The 18,327-nt window shown below is 43.0% G+C and overlaps 1 protein-coding gene across 3 annotated transcripts in view; it reads right to left on the bottom strand.

Annotated features, from left to right (window-relative positions):
- The window catches only part of LDAH (lipid droplet associated hydrolase), a 199,598-nt gene that overhangs the window by 41,307 nt on the left and 139,964 nt on the right, over positions 1-18,327 (bottom strand). For all 3 annotated transcript variants that reach the window (XM_066596791.1, XM_066596800.1, XM_066596783.1), the window contains one exon: positions 8,232-8,472. In XM_066596791.1, the coding sequence (XP_066452888.1) occupies positions 8,232-8,472 (241 nt within the window). The remainder of the gene's footprint in view (positions 1-8,231; positions 8,473-18,327) is intronic.

Raw genomic sequence — 18,327 nt, 5'->3', positions numbered from 1 at the left:
CTCAATCTCAAGTTTTTAATGAAACAATTCCAGGGAATGTGCTGATCCAATACAAAGAACATTTTTATTTGAGTTAGAAAGATTTTAAGAGAATTAATCTTTCCTACTCGCCCTGCAAATGTGGGTCTTTTTATTGAGCCAGTATGGATAGGGTTCTGGATAAGAAAGAATCCTCACTGGAAAAAAGGATTCACTGGGGAAAGAAGCCCACAGAGGGCTCATGTCATGAAACCACCACAGCTTCTCGCAGGATTGTCTATTGTGGCAAGATTACCGACTTCAACTGAGCAGGGAGGTCTGCTTCTATTTCCACCCCGGTGACGCAGAAGAGGTCTGGTTCTTCTTAAAATAGTACGAGAACATTAGTGATGAAAGTTATATCACAGTGATTAAAGAAACACTTAAGTGTTCTTTCCAATTTATACAACACTACGTTCTAAAGCCATAAGTAAGGAGAGTCTGCTGCTGGTCTACACCCACAACTCCTTAGGCGTAGTCTAATCTAGAGTCCGTGAGTTCTTACCGCATCATTTAGGAGAATTCTTTCATTTACTGATGACCTTTCACCATAAAATGGATTTAAGACTGTTATTGAAGCCACCAGTGCAGAGGGCTCACAGCAATAATCTGTCTGTAGCAAAAAAAAACTAAAAATTCTGGAATTTGGTCAAATGGTCGGAATTTCTTTTTATGAATGTAAGATTTTTTTTTACTTGTTTTGTGTAAATTATAACTGGGCCGATCCCAACAATACAAATGTTTACAACTGGAACTTTTTAAAAGAAATTTGGTCAGAAGCACTTATCTTTTCGCACAAGTTCCAACCATTTGTTGGATGGTAGGTGGACTCCATTCTTAATTTATACTGCTTATGTTTCCTTGTTCTAATCTAAATTACTTACTTCCCCATTAAATAGTTTCTTGAAGGGATTGTCACCAAGCAATTTTTTTTGTTAAAACTAGCTTCCCCATACCCCCAAATAATAAGCTGATACTCACCTCTCCCCGTAGGTCCCCTACTGGAAGCTCTGAGTCTCCGCTCTGACATGTTGATTGCAGGTTGCTGCAGCCAATGATAGAGATCAGTGATCGGTCCCCGAGCTCTGTCATTGGCTGCAGCAGCCAGTGACATTTGATATACAGGCTGCTGCAGCCTGTAAGCATTACGTCAGAGCAGAGACCTGGAGCTCCTTGCAGGTGACTTAAGGGGAGAGGTGAGTATAAGCTAGTTTATTATTTTGAAGCATGGGGAAGCTAGTATTAACTGAAAAATGAACTTGCACAACCCCTTGTCTGGTAAACCAGCTGATATTAATGGAGCCGGTAGCTTTTGCATCATCTAGAGAACATGACAAACACCTCCTATATGTGACCTTAAGAGTTTAGCTTGCATTAGAACTTAAATGTATAATTGTAATCATTAAGTTGATTGCATGTGTAGCATTTGTGCGCACTTTCTTCCTCCAAAAAATGCTGTGGCCAGATTTAGCTTTAAACTAGTATTAAAATACGAGATGTAGTATAGTGTTTTTTGGGGTGTTTTTCTTCACTTCTGGTACACTTTTTAGTTAGTATCCTTTTTTTCCCCCCAAAACCCAGTATGCTCTAGGTGGCTTCTTATGTGCATTTTCAAAGCTTTCTCTATAGGACTGGGAAAACACATGCATTTAAAAAATCTACGAATAACAGAAATTCTAGTACAAGATTTGTTCCATCTCAAGTGGCAAGCTGCTTGTATGAGTGCTTGTCAGAACCCACCAGTTAACCATAGGATCCAATACCCAATAGCAAATGCATCCAAATGTTAAAAAGGACTACTGAATGGAAGCAAATTAAGTAAAAGGAGATACACCAAATGGCCACTTTATCAGAGACTCCCCCATCTTGTAGTGTGTTAGACCAACTCTGGCCTTCAAGACCGCAGCAATTCATTGTGGCCTAAATTCCACTGGGCCTTGAAATTGATCTGCAGGAATATTGGCCCAAGCGGACAGGAAGCTTCTTGTACTTGTCGCAAATTAGATGGAGGTGCTACCATGTGCTGAACAGTTGACAGGAAGGGTTTATCGATACATGCTCCCTGCACCAAATATCTGACCTCCCATTAGTATAGTGCAACACAAATCTGGATCCATCTGACCAGGTGATGTTTCCCGCTGCACAGTGATACCATTTTGAACTCTTTAGCCCACTGGAGTCTCACTTTTCTGTTTCTCTTAGAGAGCAATGGCGCTGGAACTGGTCATCTGCTGTTATAGCCCATCCATGCTAGGGATAGATGAGCAGTGCATTTGGACAAGTTAGTTACAACACCAGCAATGTACTTGGCTCCTATTTTCTTAATTGTGCACCGCCTGTTTGTCAGAACAATTCTTAACATTCTCTAACCCCTTTCATCAACAAGTTGTTTCCTTGAGCAAACCATTCTCAATATACTCTCAACACCACTACACGAGAAAACCCCACAAGCTGGGCAGTTTTTCAAATATTGGCCCCTTCTAGTCTACCCTGTTTCCCGAAAAATAAGCCCTACCCTGATTTTTCGGGGAGGTTTGAAATATAAGCTCTATCCCAAAAATAAGCCTAGCTGCATTACATAAAAAAGAAAAAAGCAATACTTACCCAGCAGGCTTGGTCCAGGTCCTCCTGCTGATGTCTCGAGCTCCGTCGTGCATCCTGCAGTCCTCATTCACCCACTGAAGATCATTTCCTAGTTACGGGATTCATAAATGCCACCTCCAGGAAGCAATGGCTCTGATTAATTCTCGAGTGCTGTTCAGCCAACCAATGCAGCGCTCGATGAACCAATGCGATGGCTGTGATTGGTTTATCAAGCGCTGCATTGATTGGCTGAGCAGCGGTCGAAGAACCAATCACTGCAATCGCATTGTGGGGGCGGGATTTATAAATTGGCCAATCAATGCCGTGCCTCAGCGTGTCAGAGTTCTGGAGAGCAGTGGGAGGGACCTGAACCAAGCCTGCTAGGTAAGTATAATAAGACATCCACTGAAAATAAGACCTGGCGAAAATTAATATAAGATGGGGTCTTATTTTTGGGGAGACATGGTGGCACTAACGACCAGACCTCGTTGGAGATCATTTGATATTTTTCCATTCTAATGTGGATCCACACTGAAACTGACCCATGGAAAACATGTCCCTTGATTTTATGATGCACTCCAAAGTAACAGTTTCCATATAGAGAAGCTCCAATCACAAAGTTTCCAAACAACGTGGCCATTCATTGTACATTACAAATTGATAGATTTAAATTTTCTTGCCCCAAACTCGTGTAAAGATGAACCCGTACTTTAAAAATAGGAGTTACCCAAAACTCTTTAAGCAAAGAGTAACACAAAAACTAGTTTTTATTAAGTAGAAATTGGATAACCTTTTGCAGAATGTGAATTTCCCCAAACCAACCTTACAGTTCCGATAAACGCGATCTCTCCCTGTATCAAAAATAAAGAAGCCCATACAGTATAACTGTGTACGATCCCAAGCCAGATCACATTTTGATCAAAAACAAAAAAAGTTTTCTTCCGTGCAGAAATATAACAATATTCTTGCCACGGCTCTCCAGCTATGTCAATATTTGCAACACTTACATTAGCTGTGTATTCTGTACTTAAAACCGAGCTGCATCCTGTGCAAGGATTGCCCGGCGTTGTGTCATTTTTTTTTTGACATGGTCTTTGGCTCGTGGCTTTTAGAAGTATTTGCCGAACAGAATTCAGGAGGTTTGTCTGAGAAAATGATTTGGCCCCGGTCCCTATAACTCAACTCGTCACTAGAAACGGATAATAAACAAACCACAGGAAGAGAGGAAAGGTCATCTACTAACACTCATAGACCTCTTGCAGAGACCAAACGTTCTTTAATAGTCTTAGAAATATGTTAAAATTACGAAAGTTGAGTTGGAAAAAAAAAAAAAAAGTTACAGTTTCGGAGATGGTACAGGGGAGCGATTCAGGGACTTGTTTAATGACAGAAGAGATGGTTGCAAAGCAAAAAGTCTTGGAGAGAGAATAAACAAGGAGGAAAATTACTTGCATAGAGGTGAAACTTTTTTTTTTTTTTTTAGAGTACCCTAGGACAACATTTCGCAGGTGTTTGTGACTCACCCAGCATTACAGGCCAGGAGCCAGTGTTTTTCCAAACAGGTTATACACATCTAATTCTGTCACACTAGGTTTTAAAGACAAGTTTTAGATAATACATCCTGCCCTTAGGTGATCCTGTGTAAATTTCAGCTAACACCTGAGCTACGGAATATGGATTTTCTAATTTTTTATGGTTAACCATCGTCTCCTGGAAATAGCCTCTAAAGCCATTTCCATCTTCCGGCTTTTGACAGTAAAAGGTCTATCCTGTTTCTAGTGAATAAGATATTTCTGTGGATGTGAGAGATACATGGGCGGAAGAAAGAAAAAAAACACTGTTTTTGTGACAACTTTTTATGCAAATTATTAACCAAAGCTAGAAATGGATTAAAAAAAATATGGCAAATGTAAAAGAAGGACTTCTCCTTCCGGCTCGATTCACTTTGGTGATTACTTTCATCTATCTTTATATTAGGTATACCCTCCTATCCCACTGAAGGGTGTAAGGTGTGTGGATAGGTTTTTTATTTTTATTTATTGATTTTCCGTCTCTTTCCAGATTAGGATATTTTAATTTGGGTAGTCGTACTAGGAGCTAGGATATAGGAAAGCTCAGAGTTGGGTTTAGAAAAGTACAATTCCTGGTTCATTCAATATAGGTTGAAATTGATTGAGATTTAGCTGTCGAATGAGGAATTTATCACCTCTAGTATCTAATCAATAGACTGGGTTCTGACGTAATAGTGATATGTTAAATGCTAGAGATTGGAAAAATCATTTGTCAGGAAAATTGTCTATTTCTGTATGGAAGATGTGATATGGGCGGGAATGGAGGCTCCAGTACCCTGTTGGGCTGCCTCAAGCTTGTATGTAATATGTGATATGGGTGGACATGGAGGCTCTAGTACCCTGTTAGGCAGCCTCAATGTTGGATACAAGATATGATACGGGCTGGCATAGAGGCTCTAGTACTCTGTTGTACCACCTCAAGCTTGGATGTAAGATGCGATATGGGTGGACATGGAGGCTCTAGTACCCTGTTGGGCCACCTCAAGGTTGGATACAAGATGTGATACAGGCTGGCATAGAGGCTCTGCTACCATGATTGGCTGCCTCTAGCTTGGATGCAAGATGTGATATGCATGGACATGGACGCTTTTGTATCCTGTTGGGCTGCATCAAGGTTGGATGCAAAATGTGATATGGGCGGGCATGGAGGCATACAGATTCCATATGCAACCCTGTGGCATATAGTTCCATACTTGCTGTAACTGAAGCTCTAGATCCTGCAAACTCATAGGGTTTCGATGTTATCATCCCAGATGGTCCCATACATGTTCTACTGGTGATAAATCTTGTGACCGGGCAGGACTTTGAAGTGTGGCAATGTTGTGGGGACATTCCTGTGACCCCCTTGTGTGCTCGGCCGAGCATTATCCTGCTGGAAAATGCCCTTGAAAGATGCCATAAGAGGAACACATGTGGCTGCAGGATGTCCTGAACATATCGCTGAGCTGGCATTGTCCCTTGTACCACCACTAGGGGTGACCGACTGTTGTATGCAATGGACCATCAGACGATCACACCAGCAGTGGGCAGTGTGTCGATTTAAAGCAAAGGCAGGATTGAGGAGTTCACCCCTAGGTCTCCAGACACAAACATGGCCGTCGTCAGTGCTCAAACTAAACCTGGATTTGTTGCTAAAGACAACCCAGTTCCACTCTGTAGAAGTCCAGTTCCGTTGTTTACGACACCACTGCAAATGAAAAGTGTACCATGAGACCAAATGTGCCTCAGCCAAGAGCCTGGAAATGGTTCCAATAGACACTGTAATGATGGCGCCACCTGTCTCTGGACGGTCGATGATGAAACAGTTGGAGCTGCTTATGCTTGCAGGGTGATCAGAAAATCCTCCTTACTGGTGGTCAGTCAAGGATGTGGTCTGTCAGGAGAGCAGACAGCTTCTCTACATACTACACTACACAGGAGAGCCCACAGCTCCTCTATATACTACACCACACAGGAGAGCCCACAGCTCCTCTATATACTACACTACACAGGAGAGCCTACAGCTCCTCCATATACTACACCGCACAGGAGAGCCGATAGCTCCTCTATATACTACACCACACAGGAGAGCCGACAGCTCCTCTATATACTACGCCACACAGGAGAGCTGACAGCTCCTCCACATACTACACTGTACAGGAGAGCCGACAGCTCCTCTATATACTACACCACACAGGAGAGCCGACAGCTTCTCTATATATGGCACCACACAGGAGAGCCGACAGCTCCTCCATATACTACACCGCACAGGAGAGCCGACAGCCCCTCTATATACTACACCGCACAGGAGAGTCGATAGCTCCTCTATAAACTACACCACACAGGAGAGCCCACAGCTGCTCTATATACTACACCACACAGGAGAGCTGACAGCTCCTCTATATACTACACCACACAGGAGAGTCGACAGCACCTCTATATACTACACCGCACAGGAGAGCCGACAGCTCCTTTATATACTACACCACACAGGAGAGCTCCTCTATATATTACACCGCACAGGAGAGCCGACAGCTCCTCTATATCTTACTCCGCACAGGAGAGCCTACGGCTCCTCTATATACTACACCACACAGGAGAGATCCTTTATACACTACACCACACAGGAGAGCCAACAGCTTTTCTATATACTACACCGCACAGGAGAGCCAACAGCTCCTTTATATACTACATCACACAGGAGAGCCGACAGCTCCTCTATATACTACACCACCCAGGAGAGCCGACAGTTCCTCTATATCTTACTCCGCACAGGAGAGCCTACGGCTCCTCTATATACTACACCACACAGGAGAGATCCTTTATACACTACACCACACAGGAGAGCCAACAGCTTTTCTATATACTACACCGCACAGGAGAGCCAACAGCTCCTTTATATACTACATCACACAGGAGAGCCAACAGCTCCTCTATATACTACACCACCCAGGAGAGCCGACAGCTCCTCTATATACTACACCACACAGGAGAGCCGACAGCTCCTCTATATACTACACCACACAGGAGAGCCGACAGCTCCTCTATATACTACACCACACAGGAGCGCTCCTCTATATACTACACCACACAGGAAAACTCCTCTTATAGTACACCACACCGGGGAGCTGACAGCTCCTCTATATACTACACCACGCAATACAGCCAACAGCTCCTCTGTATACTACACCAGACAGGAGAGCCGACAGCTCCTCTATATACTACACCACACAGGAGATTCAACAGCTCCTCTATATACTACACCACACAGGAGAGCCAAGCACTCCTCTATATTCTACACCACACAGGAGAGCCGATAGCTCCTCTATATACTACACCACACAGGAGAGCCGACAGCTCCTCTATATACTACACCACACAGGAGAGCCCACAGCTCCTCTATATACTACACAACACAGGAGAGCCGAAAGCTCCTCTATATACTACACAGCACAGGAGAGCCGACAGCTCCTCCATATACTACACCGCACAGGGAAGCTGACAGCTCCTCTATATACTACACCGCACAGAAGAGCCCACAGCTCCTCTATATACTACACCGCACAGGACAGCAGATAGCTTCTCTATATACTACAACATACAGGAGAGACGACAGCTCCTCTATATACTACACCACACAGGAGAGCTCCTCTATATACTACACAACACAAGAGAGCCAACAGCTAGTCTATATACTACACCACGAAGGAGAGCCATCAGCTCCTCTATATACTTCACCACACAGGAGAGATCCTTTATATTCTACACCACACAGGAGAGCCAACAGCTTTTCTATATACTACACCACAAAGGAGAGCCGACAGCGTCTCCATATACTACACCGCACAGGTCTAAGATCTCTCTATGGAAAGCTATGAGTCACATATCTTTTAGTATTTAGCCTATAATCTGTGTTTTACATTGCCCAAATCTGAAAAAGGAAAGGGCTTATCTTGTTTTAAGTAAATAAAGCTATTTTAGTCTAATCGGCCATATACAGATGGCATTTGGATATGTTTTTGGGTTAAATAATGGGGTATACTGTTGTATGTAGGGATTACTTGTATACAACACACTTACCAGCGCATTCCATTCTAAATAGGTTCAGCGAGGCCTCCATCGATGTTTCATCCACAGATTTGATGCCATGAAGAGCCAACTTCACCAGAAATGTCTTCATGACTTCTGGTAAGAAGGAGAGCAGATACAGAGGCATATACACCACGTACCGCAGACTGCACAACCACGGTGTCATTATCTTGCCTTGTGGTGACTGCGCCATCCTCTCAATAGTTGGAAACAGCAAAATGGACTTCAAAACCTAAAATGAAAAAATCAAGAAAACTTCATTAATGATCAGTTCTCTGTGGCTTTCCACTCCCTCTACCACCATATACCAAGATCATGATAGAAGAAAAAGAAGAAACGTTTGATGAAATATGTTTTGGTTGCGAATAAAAATTGACAGTTCTCCCATGTACTAACCTAGATTGCTGGTGAGGTTTTAGGGATACTTAAGGAACACTTTCTTAACCCTTTGCAATCCAATTTTTAATTCAGGGTTTCCTAGGGGGCTTTCCCTTTATGCCATTATACAATGCCGGCATCTGCTGGCTAGAACCAGTACTGCGGTATAGGACATGCTGGAGAGGCCCCCCGACAACAGAGTGGCCAGTAATATACAGTAAGAATATCCTGCCGGATGTCTTTCGACATCGGAGCTGTACAGCCTTCAATCAGAATGTCTTCAGATGCCAGACAGTGGATTGGAAAAGGTTAAAAACCTAACTTATTCTGCTGCAGAATAAGGTTCGGATTTTCTCAATTTAAAGGGGAGCCATACTGATCAGCTGTTCGCCAGACTATTAGACTCGTGCACTGAGCTGACTTTGGCAGGAAGCAGACAGCTCCATCCCTACTGCAGTGGCCAGGCTTGGTATTGTAAGCCAGGTTCTTGTTGAAGTGAATGGGAACTTGGTCTGCAATACCAAGGCTAGACACTGCTATAAGGCTGGATCTGTCTTCTTTGTGCAGAAATCAGTTCAGTGAATGAGTGTGCTGGCCTCGGCGAACAGCTGTTTGGTGTGAGTCCTCTGCGACAAACCCCCACATATCTACTATGAATGACCTGTCCTAAGGGTAGGGCATAAATAGTTTAAATATGGAGAACCCCTTTAAGAACATATTACATACATTTTCCAGGGTGTACACAGCTTTAATGAAAATACTAAGATAACTTTCAGAAAGGAAACTTCATTCACACCTGTGTGAGGCCTCCTGTGTGTGGCTTCCGTTTTCGACTCCGTAATAGTAGCCAAATAATGAAAGTATCGAACCATTCCAACCCGAACAGTGCCAAACAAACCCCTGTGAATATAACGGAGTGCCCGGCTTCTAGCGTGCAACATAAAATTCTCCTAGCCTTCAACACACATATGAATAAAGCCTTACAATCAAGAGTGTACAGATAGAATAAACATACAGAAAAAGACGGATCGATGAACAGACAATCAGAAGTATTCCTAGTATCCTTCCTAGTATCTCCCCAGCCCCTCCTACCTACCGTACATACAGGAAGCTTTAGGCCGTTCACACCCAATTCTTTGCTGAGTCCCTACAGCCCTCTCTGTCTCCTATCTCCCTCCTCTCCTGCCCCAACCTGGCTGCCGCATATTACAACACCACTCTCAAACAGGCCCTGGATGAAGCTGTGCCCCCCATGACCCAAGCCATCCAATGCAGACCTCGGCAACCCTGGCTCACGCCTCAAAGCACTTCATTCAGCGGTGCTCTAGGTGTGCTGAATGTCTGTAAAGAAAGTCGCAAACGTCAGCAGACTTTCTCCATTACAAATTCATGCTCAGAACCTACAACCTAGCCCATCACCATGCCAAACAAGTCTACTTCACCTCTCTTGTCTCCTCACTATCTTACAAACCTAAATGGCTCTTTGATACTTTTCACTCCCTTCTTGTTCCTAAACTGCAGCCCACAGTGACGGATCTCAGTGCCGAAAAGCTGGCTGCTTACTTCAAAAAGAAAATTGACGACATCAGACAGGAAATAACCTCCCAATCCCAGACTAGCTCCGACCCTAGTCCGGTCAGTACTGCAGTCCTGCTCATTCTCTGTACTCAGACCAACGACAGAGGAAGAAGTCTCCAGATTACTTTCCTCTGCTTGCCCCACCACCTGCACTAGCAACCCTCTCCCCTCACACCTCCTCCAGTCCCTCTTCCCAGTCGTCATCTCCTATCTCACCACTATATTTAACCTCTCTCTGACCTCTGGCATTGTTCCTCCTCTTTCAAACATGCTATCATATCCCCACTGTTAAAGAAACCGACTCTTGATGCAACTGATGCTGCTAACTACTGACCGATCTCAAATCTTCCTTTCATCTTTAAACTGCTAGAATGCCTGGTTTACTCCTGCCTTATAAGCTATCAGAGAACTCTCTTCTTGACCCCCTACAGTTCGGCTTACACCCCCTCTTGACGGCCAAATCGAGGGGCGATTCATGACTCCCTACTGGTCCTCCTCGACCTCTCCGCAGCATTTGACACTGTTGACCACCAACTCCTCTTCAGTATGCTTCGCTCAATCGGCCTAAAGGACACTGCTCTCTTCTGGTTCACCTCCTATCTATCTGACCACTCACTCAGCGTCTCCTTTGCTGGCTCTACCTCACCTCCTCTTCCCCTTGCTGTTGGGGTCCCCCAGGGCTCGGTGCTTGGCCCCCTCCTCTCCTCCATCTACACAGCCCCTATTGGACAAACCATCAGGAGATTTGGCCTCCAATACCACACCTATGCTGACGACACCCAGTTATACACCTCTTCCCAAGACATCTCTGCACCTTTTCTCCAAAACATCACCAACTGCCTGTCCGCTGTCTCTAACACTATGTCCTCTCTCTACCTAAAACTGAGCCTCTCAAAAACTGACCTACTGGTGTTTCCGCCCTCTACTAACTGACCTCGTTCTGACATCTCCATCTCAGTGTGTGGCACCACCAAAACTCACAGACAGAACGCCTGCTGCCTTGTAATTATATTGAACTCTGATCCCACCTTTACCCCCTGCATCAAATCTTTGGCCCGAACATGTCAGCTGCATCTCAAGAACACTGCAAGAATCCACCCTTTTCTCACCATAGACACGCTAAAAACGCTCAGTGTTGCCCTCATCCACTGTTAGCTCAATTGTTGCAACTTGCTGCTGATTGGCCTTCCCTGCACCAGACTCTTCCCTCTCCAATCCATCCTGAATGCGGCAGCCAGGCTCATCTTCCTGTCCAGCCGCTACTCAGATGCCTCTGCCCTGTGCCAGTCACTGCACTGGCTGCCCGCCAAATACAGAATTAAATTTAAACTCACCACTTTCATCCACAAAGCCCTCCACAGTGCAGCGCCCCCCTACATCGCCTCTCTCATCTCAATGCACCACCCAGTCCGCACCCTCCACTCTGCTAACGAAATCAGACTGACCGCCCCTTTAATTCAAACTTCTTATTCCTGCCTTCAATCCCTGACTCAGAAAACTTCATGCGTGCCCTCAAAACACACCTCTTCAGGGAGGCATACCATATATCCTAAATAGAGATGAGCGAGCATACTCAGTAAGGACAAATACTCGAGCGAGTATCGTCCTTACCGAGTACCTGGCTGCTCGCCTGCAAAGATTCGGGTGCCGGCGTGGGTGAGCGCTGTGTTGCGGGAGTGAGCAGGAGGGAGCGGGAGGGGGGGGGGGAGATATTCCTCCCGTTCTCCCCCGCCGACACCCGAATCTTTGCGGGCGAGCACACAGGTACTCTGTAAGGACGATACTCTCTCTCGAGTATCTGTCCTTACCGAGTATGCTCGCTCATCTCTTATCCTAAACCAAACCCCTCTGTAGTCTGCCTAATAACATGCTCCCTATTGTAACTGTGGTTTGTGTATTTTTGTCGTTTTGTATCCCCCTGTTTTTTGTAAGCACTGCGGAATATGTTGGCGCTATACAAATAAAGATTATTATTATAAGTATTGAACATTTATATAGATAAATAGATAGATATGAGATAGATAGATATGAAATTGATAGATAGATAGATAGATAGATAGATAGATAGATAGATAGATAGATAGATAGATAGATATGAGATAGATAAATAGATAGATAGATAGATAGATATGAGATAGATAAATAGATAGATATGAAATAGATAGATATGAAATAGATAGATAGATATGAGATAGATAGAGGCAGAAAGATAGATAGATATGAGATAAATAGATATGAGATAGATAGATAGATATGAGATGATAGATATGAGATAGATGTGATATAGATAAAGAGATAGATAATGAGATAAATAGATATGAGATAGATAGATAGATATAGATAGCGAGATAGATAGATAGATATGATATAGATAGCTAGATATGAGATAGATAGATAGATAGATATGACATATATATATATATATATATATGTATATATATATTTAAATAATTAATTAATACTGATGAACAGAACATGATACACTCCTATCTACTTTTAAGATAATACATCCCAAATAACCATACAACACTTATTAGAAAAATAGCATTATCTGTACACTGGTGATGTGATGCGAGTATAAAAAAAACCTCACATACTATATTAGAAGCAAGCAGCTGATAGATAATGCACCACTAGAGGGCGAAGTACTGATAACGTTTTCCCTGCACACCAACCACTGCCACAGAGCTCTGTATATAGTATCAGTCAGTGTCGATGGCTATACTCATGTTCTACAAAACTCTATGTAAAAAACATCTTATCCCTTCAGAGAGAAAACCATCTGTTCCCATATTTTCTGCTTAGTGATATGTTACAGCCATATCCAGAACATGTAAGCGAACACTGATTCTAACTGGAAAGTTAATCTTTGGACATAGGAATAATCCCATACCACACAAAGCATGTCGGGTAATGTTAAATCCCCCAACAAGCCCCCTACCCATAATTAGGCATAGTGTTTTGTAAAACCTCGGCACCCTGTGGACATTTGGCGAGGAACGTGCACATAATATCTGCAACACATCTGCCAAATGTGAACAAGTGCTTACGTCTGTAAGGTTTTCCCCCTCTAAATATACTGCAGGCAGATATCTTGAAAGTGATGAGAAATCAAAATGCAGTAACATTTATTAAGGGCTATGTCTACCTTTGCAACATCTTTCTTGGTGTCTAACTACGATGAAACCACTTTACAAACAGTCTTCATTAATAAATAAATCCTACTGTTTTGTGTATACAGCTCCTATACAGAACTAATGGCTATAGAGTACATGTAGTCTAATCCTGCAATCATGTCTTATCCACTTACTTCTTGCCAACCTTCGCCTGAGCTTCACAGGGAATACCAACTGAGCTCTGAACTTGAAGCTCCACAAGCAGGCATGTCTAATGAAGAAGGCATAATATCTCTAAAGTTTGGCATGGATCAACAAGGATTTGTTCTTAATTCTTAATCATTACATTTTCCTCCACCACATCCCCTCCATACACAAGCAGTTCTCAATATAGGGCCAACAGGTAACCCTACCAGATATGTATATTAGGATCGGTTTGCTCCTTTCCATATCTATGTTAGGGCTCATTCACATTGCAGGACTCTGATTGTTTAAGTTTACTTAACCAATCAGAAGCATACGGAACAATAGAGGGGTCATGCACCTTCTTAGAAGCCATATTACAGTGCAGTATAATAATACGGTCCTGCAATATGAGAACTTAGTGCTTTTAGTTTAATCCAGTGGAGCTCTTGGCAGATACTCCGTCCTCAGAATTGACAATTAGTCATGATTCATGTATACAAGAATGCTTATAACATGTAGTTATATATGGTGGCCCAGTGGTTTGCACTGTTGCCTTGCAGGACTGAAGTCCTAGGTTCAAATGCGACCAAGTTTGCTAGTATGTCACCGTCCTGAAGTTCTAGTAGGAATGTGTTGAGTTAAGCCATGCCATCTACTAGTGATAGAGCCCCACGTCATAAGGAAGAGGGGGCACTATAAAAGGCATAGGAGGTGGCATTTTGTTCAGTGTGGCATGTGTCAGGCACTCACCCCCCTGCTGAGCTGTAGGATCAGTGACCAAAGGCAGAGTGTGAAATAGATGGTGGAGCAAAGGCCTGCCCTGCAACAGGTGGTAAGTGGCCCAGTGGCTGACAGGACCAGAATGATCATGTGATAGAGCGCTGAGTAAATGAGTCCTGTAAAGACCTCTGCACATAAAAGCCTGTGTAGATGAAATTGATGACTGCAGATGATTGCATGGCCAGGCCCAACAGAACATCAGGAAGTTCCCTCCCCGTAGTGATCAGGTCCACAGTGGTGAGGACGGGTGAGAGAGGGCGAAGCAGAACAGTGCAACAGCAGATCCCAGTGGCGGCTGATTACCGCAGACTGCAGGATTCAAAGGCCACGGTGCTAACGACCTCGATAGAGTACCAGTGTAGGAAGAGGTAGAGAGCATGCAAGCCTGTGAGACAAAGAGCCATGTGTGCCATGTGCAGACCAAGGCAAAGTAAGGACCTGTGAGAGTGTGTCACTGCCATAGCCCTGGACCACATAAGAGACTGTAATCTTGCAGGTGCTATGCCTGTGTGTTCTTAAATGGGTTTTCCAATCTCAGCTTTTCATAACTGAGATGGGAAACCACTGGTATGGCTACAGGCCACTCGGCCAAGCCCTACGGAGAGAGCGATGAATGCTTAGCGCTGTGCTCTTTTTGTAGCTCTCACTGAAGTGAATTGGAGCTGTGGAAAGTCTGTTGCACAGAGCCTTTTGCTGTTTCTGCAACTCTACGAATTATAGAAACAGCACGGTTCCCTGTACTACGCTGTCTCCATAACTCCCTTGGCTCTTTCCAACATATGATGATCGGAACAGAGTTTCCAAGTTTTGCCACGTCGGCTACGAAAAGCCAAGATGGGAATACCCCTTTAAAGAGACTGTGGTAAGCGGGCATTAGACTCAATAATAGTTCTATGTAGAGTAAAGAGTTTCACGTTGCCCAAATTTTCTTGCCTCCGTCAGTCCACTGCCGCCCCAACATAACACTACTCCTACATTACACTTCCACACTCCAAAAACACATCAATGGGTAAAGGTCCTTTTAGACAAGCCGATGATCATTTGAACGAGCGAGTGGCACCACCTCTAGCTCGTTCGCTCTTGTTCAGCCTGCTTAAACAGGCAGATACATTGTTGGCTCATTCGAACTAGAACCGTTCGGTCTCTAGAAGTGAACGAGAGGAACTGAACGAGCGCTGTTTAAACCGTCCAATAAGTGAACGAGCCAACGATGATTTTTATGCATGCGAATGAATATCGTTCGGCGTTCAGTTGTCGGCTCGTTGTAGACCGAACAATTATCATCGTTGGCTTTGCCTGGTTTGAACGATTTTTTCTGTACGTTCCGTCTAAAAGCAACTTTAATCTGGACTTTTGATGTCGACTTCCGATGGGTTCAGTAACGGATGCCAATCTCTGTATAGCATTGAGGAATATGTATCCGCTATCTAAAAAAAAACGGTAAAAGAAATAAATTTGCAAAACAAGCATTAAATCTGAGAAATTTCAAACAAAATACTAATGGTCTATTATCCTCTGAAATAACAGTAAAAAAAAAAAAAAAAAGATCAGGAAATCTCAGATGAATCTGTTATATATAAAACAGACTCCTGGAAGATTTACTAAGACCTAAGGTTGTCTGTCTGTCAAAAGCGAACATTAACTTTGATATATCTGAGCACATCCCTTGTTTTACTTACTCTCCTCTTTCTGCTATTTTACTTGCTCGCTATATCTGTCAGGTATAACCTAGTACATTTTTGTAAGATAACATAATGATGCACTTAATAGTAATCTGGTGTCCAAAATTTGACAGAGTGTCACATTAATCAAAATTTCTTCCAGTCGGTATGAAGAAACCTCGAGGCAAAAATACTGGGGTCAAGGAAATACTCGGAGCTGTACTAACACAGCTGTGCCGAGAGGCCATCCAAGTTAACGCACATGACAAAACAGACACAATTTTCTTATATTACAGCAGCATCAAAGAGGGCCCATCTAGAATAACATACTCTAAGGCAAGATCCTAACACATTCCATGTTACCGTATGAAATCTATACGCTAATAAACCTCCGCTACTTTGGTTATAAACATATTTGTTAAACATTAAAATGTCAACGGATTAAAGTTCTTTTCTCGGTTTTGTGCTCGAGGCGCAGAACTATAAACCCCCCAAATTTAACAGTTTGGAAAATTGACTTCCCTCCTTAGATGTTCGGGATCAATATGAAGAGGATTGAATTATTATTATTATTTTTTTTTTTTTCGGGGCAAATATCTAAGGACCACTTTGAGTATCGGTGTACTGGAAAATGATACGCGCTACAGAATGAAGCTGTGCCAAGTACAGTATGCTCCTGGGCTTATAGATATATTACCTGTATGTTATCGTTGGCATGCGTTGACAAAAAAAAATTGGAGAATTATTGGCATAAAATAGAATTTTTTGGATGTGAAAAAAAGCTGTGCCGGTTCTAAAGTTGTCCGAGCTGTAAAATGGAATAGGAGGAGGAAAAAAAATGTCTGAGTACCTGTAGTTTTAGGCATTTGATACTTATAAAACTGCATCATTCAGATGTAGCAAAGTTGAGTTTGTCAGTTGCCACAACTCAGAGAGGATGAAGCCCCCCCCCCCTCTTCCTCAATCCTGGTGAAGTACCTGCCAACCGCATCCAGGTGGAGAATGAGTGAAGAGGTGGCCACACATGTGCGCAGCACTCTCCGTTCACTTTTATCGGAGTTGCAAAAACAGCCAGGTAGCTGAGCAACTATAGTTTTAGTCTATGGGATTGTTTTCCAAGGGCTGCTATTGTGAAAGACCTAGATAGGAGAGGTGCTTTTAGACGGAACGATTATCGTTCAAGAAGTCGCTCAAATGAGCAAAAGTGAATGATAATCGTTCAGTCTAAACATGAGCCAATGACTGGACGAGAATCGTTCGCTTCTAGCTTGTCGTACATTTTATGCAGCCATAAAAATCATTATTGGCCCGTTGACCTCTTGTTGCTAATTAGCTAATGCGAAAAACTAAATAATTCTCAGTGATTTTCGTTGAACGAGTCAACAATTAATCTGCCTGTCTAAACAGGCCGCACAAGAGCGAACGGGATAGCGATGACGTCACTTGCTCTTGCAAACAAGAATGGGCTCGTGTAAAAGGACCCTTACCTGCCTGACCCTATATATTCTGAAAGATAAGCGAATTAATTAAAAATAATAGCTACTGAGAGAATTCGGTTTGCACAATGGTTCGGTCAACAGCTATCTAACGGTACCCATACACCTAAATGTAACATCAATTTTGTGTAAAAGCACAAGAGCAATAATTGTTGGGACAGTTGTCTTTAGAAAGCCCAAAAGTAGATCTCACATCACTGCAAAATCAAAAGCCATTGTGTAACATTAATGTATTATAGCCAAAGCAACTAGTAATAACCTCAATGAAGGTCAACTCAGCATTGTATGTACATTCAGTCGAGTACATTCACAAGTGCATAAAATGTGTTTTTTTTTAATCTCTGTTCCCAAAACAGTTATCTTCTCCATTCAATATCATTGTCCCCTCAACCCATTTACTCAATTGTTACACCATTACCTTTATCTTTTCGCCATCACTCACCAAGATAATGCCATTATATTACTAGTAAAGAAGTTACTAGTCACGCAATGCTAATCTACCCCTATTTTAAATCCCATTAATGCCTGCAAACAAGTTGAGGTCAACATCCCACCTGAAATTCTTCTGCTTCTGTGAAGACGCCAACTCAACTCTTAACCCCTCCCCATAAAATCATCCATATTCCAACTATCTTTTCTATGAGTTGATACAACTCACAACTCAAAACACAAGTACAAATGGAGAAACGTGTCCCCGATTGTCAAGCTATTGTCCAAATCCAGACCTCCGTTCAATAAACTGGGTGTGGTGCCCCTCATGAAACCTCCACTCTATCCGTATGAGTAGAGTTTATATTATAATACAAGCCAAATGCTCCATATTAGTAGAGCTTGACACATAAAATTGATATCAGGTATCATATCTGAAACTAAGATGTCGCAATAAAAAAAA

The sequence above is a fragment of the Eleutherodactylus coqui genome, chromosome 1, assembly GCF_035609145.1.
Source record: "Eleutherodactylus coqui strain aEleCoq1 chromosome 1, aEleCoq1.hap1, whole genome shotgun sequence".
Classification (NCBI taxonomy): Eukaryota; Metazoa; Chordata; class Amphibia; order Anura; family Eleutherodactylidae; genus Eleutherodactylus; species Eleutherodactylus coqui.
This window is presented reverse-complemented; position numbering and strand designations above follow the sequence as displayed.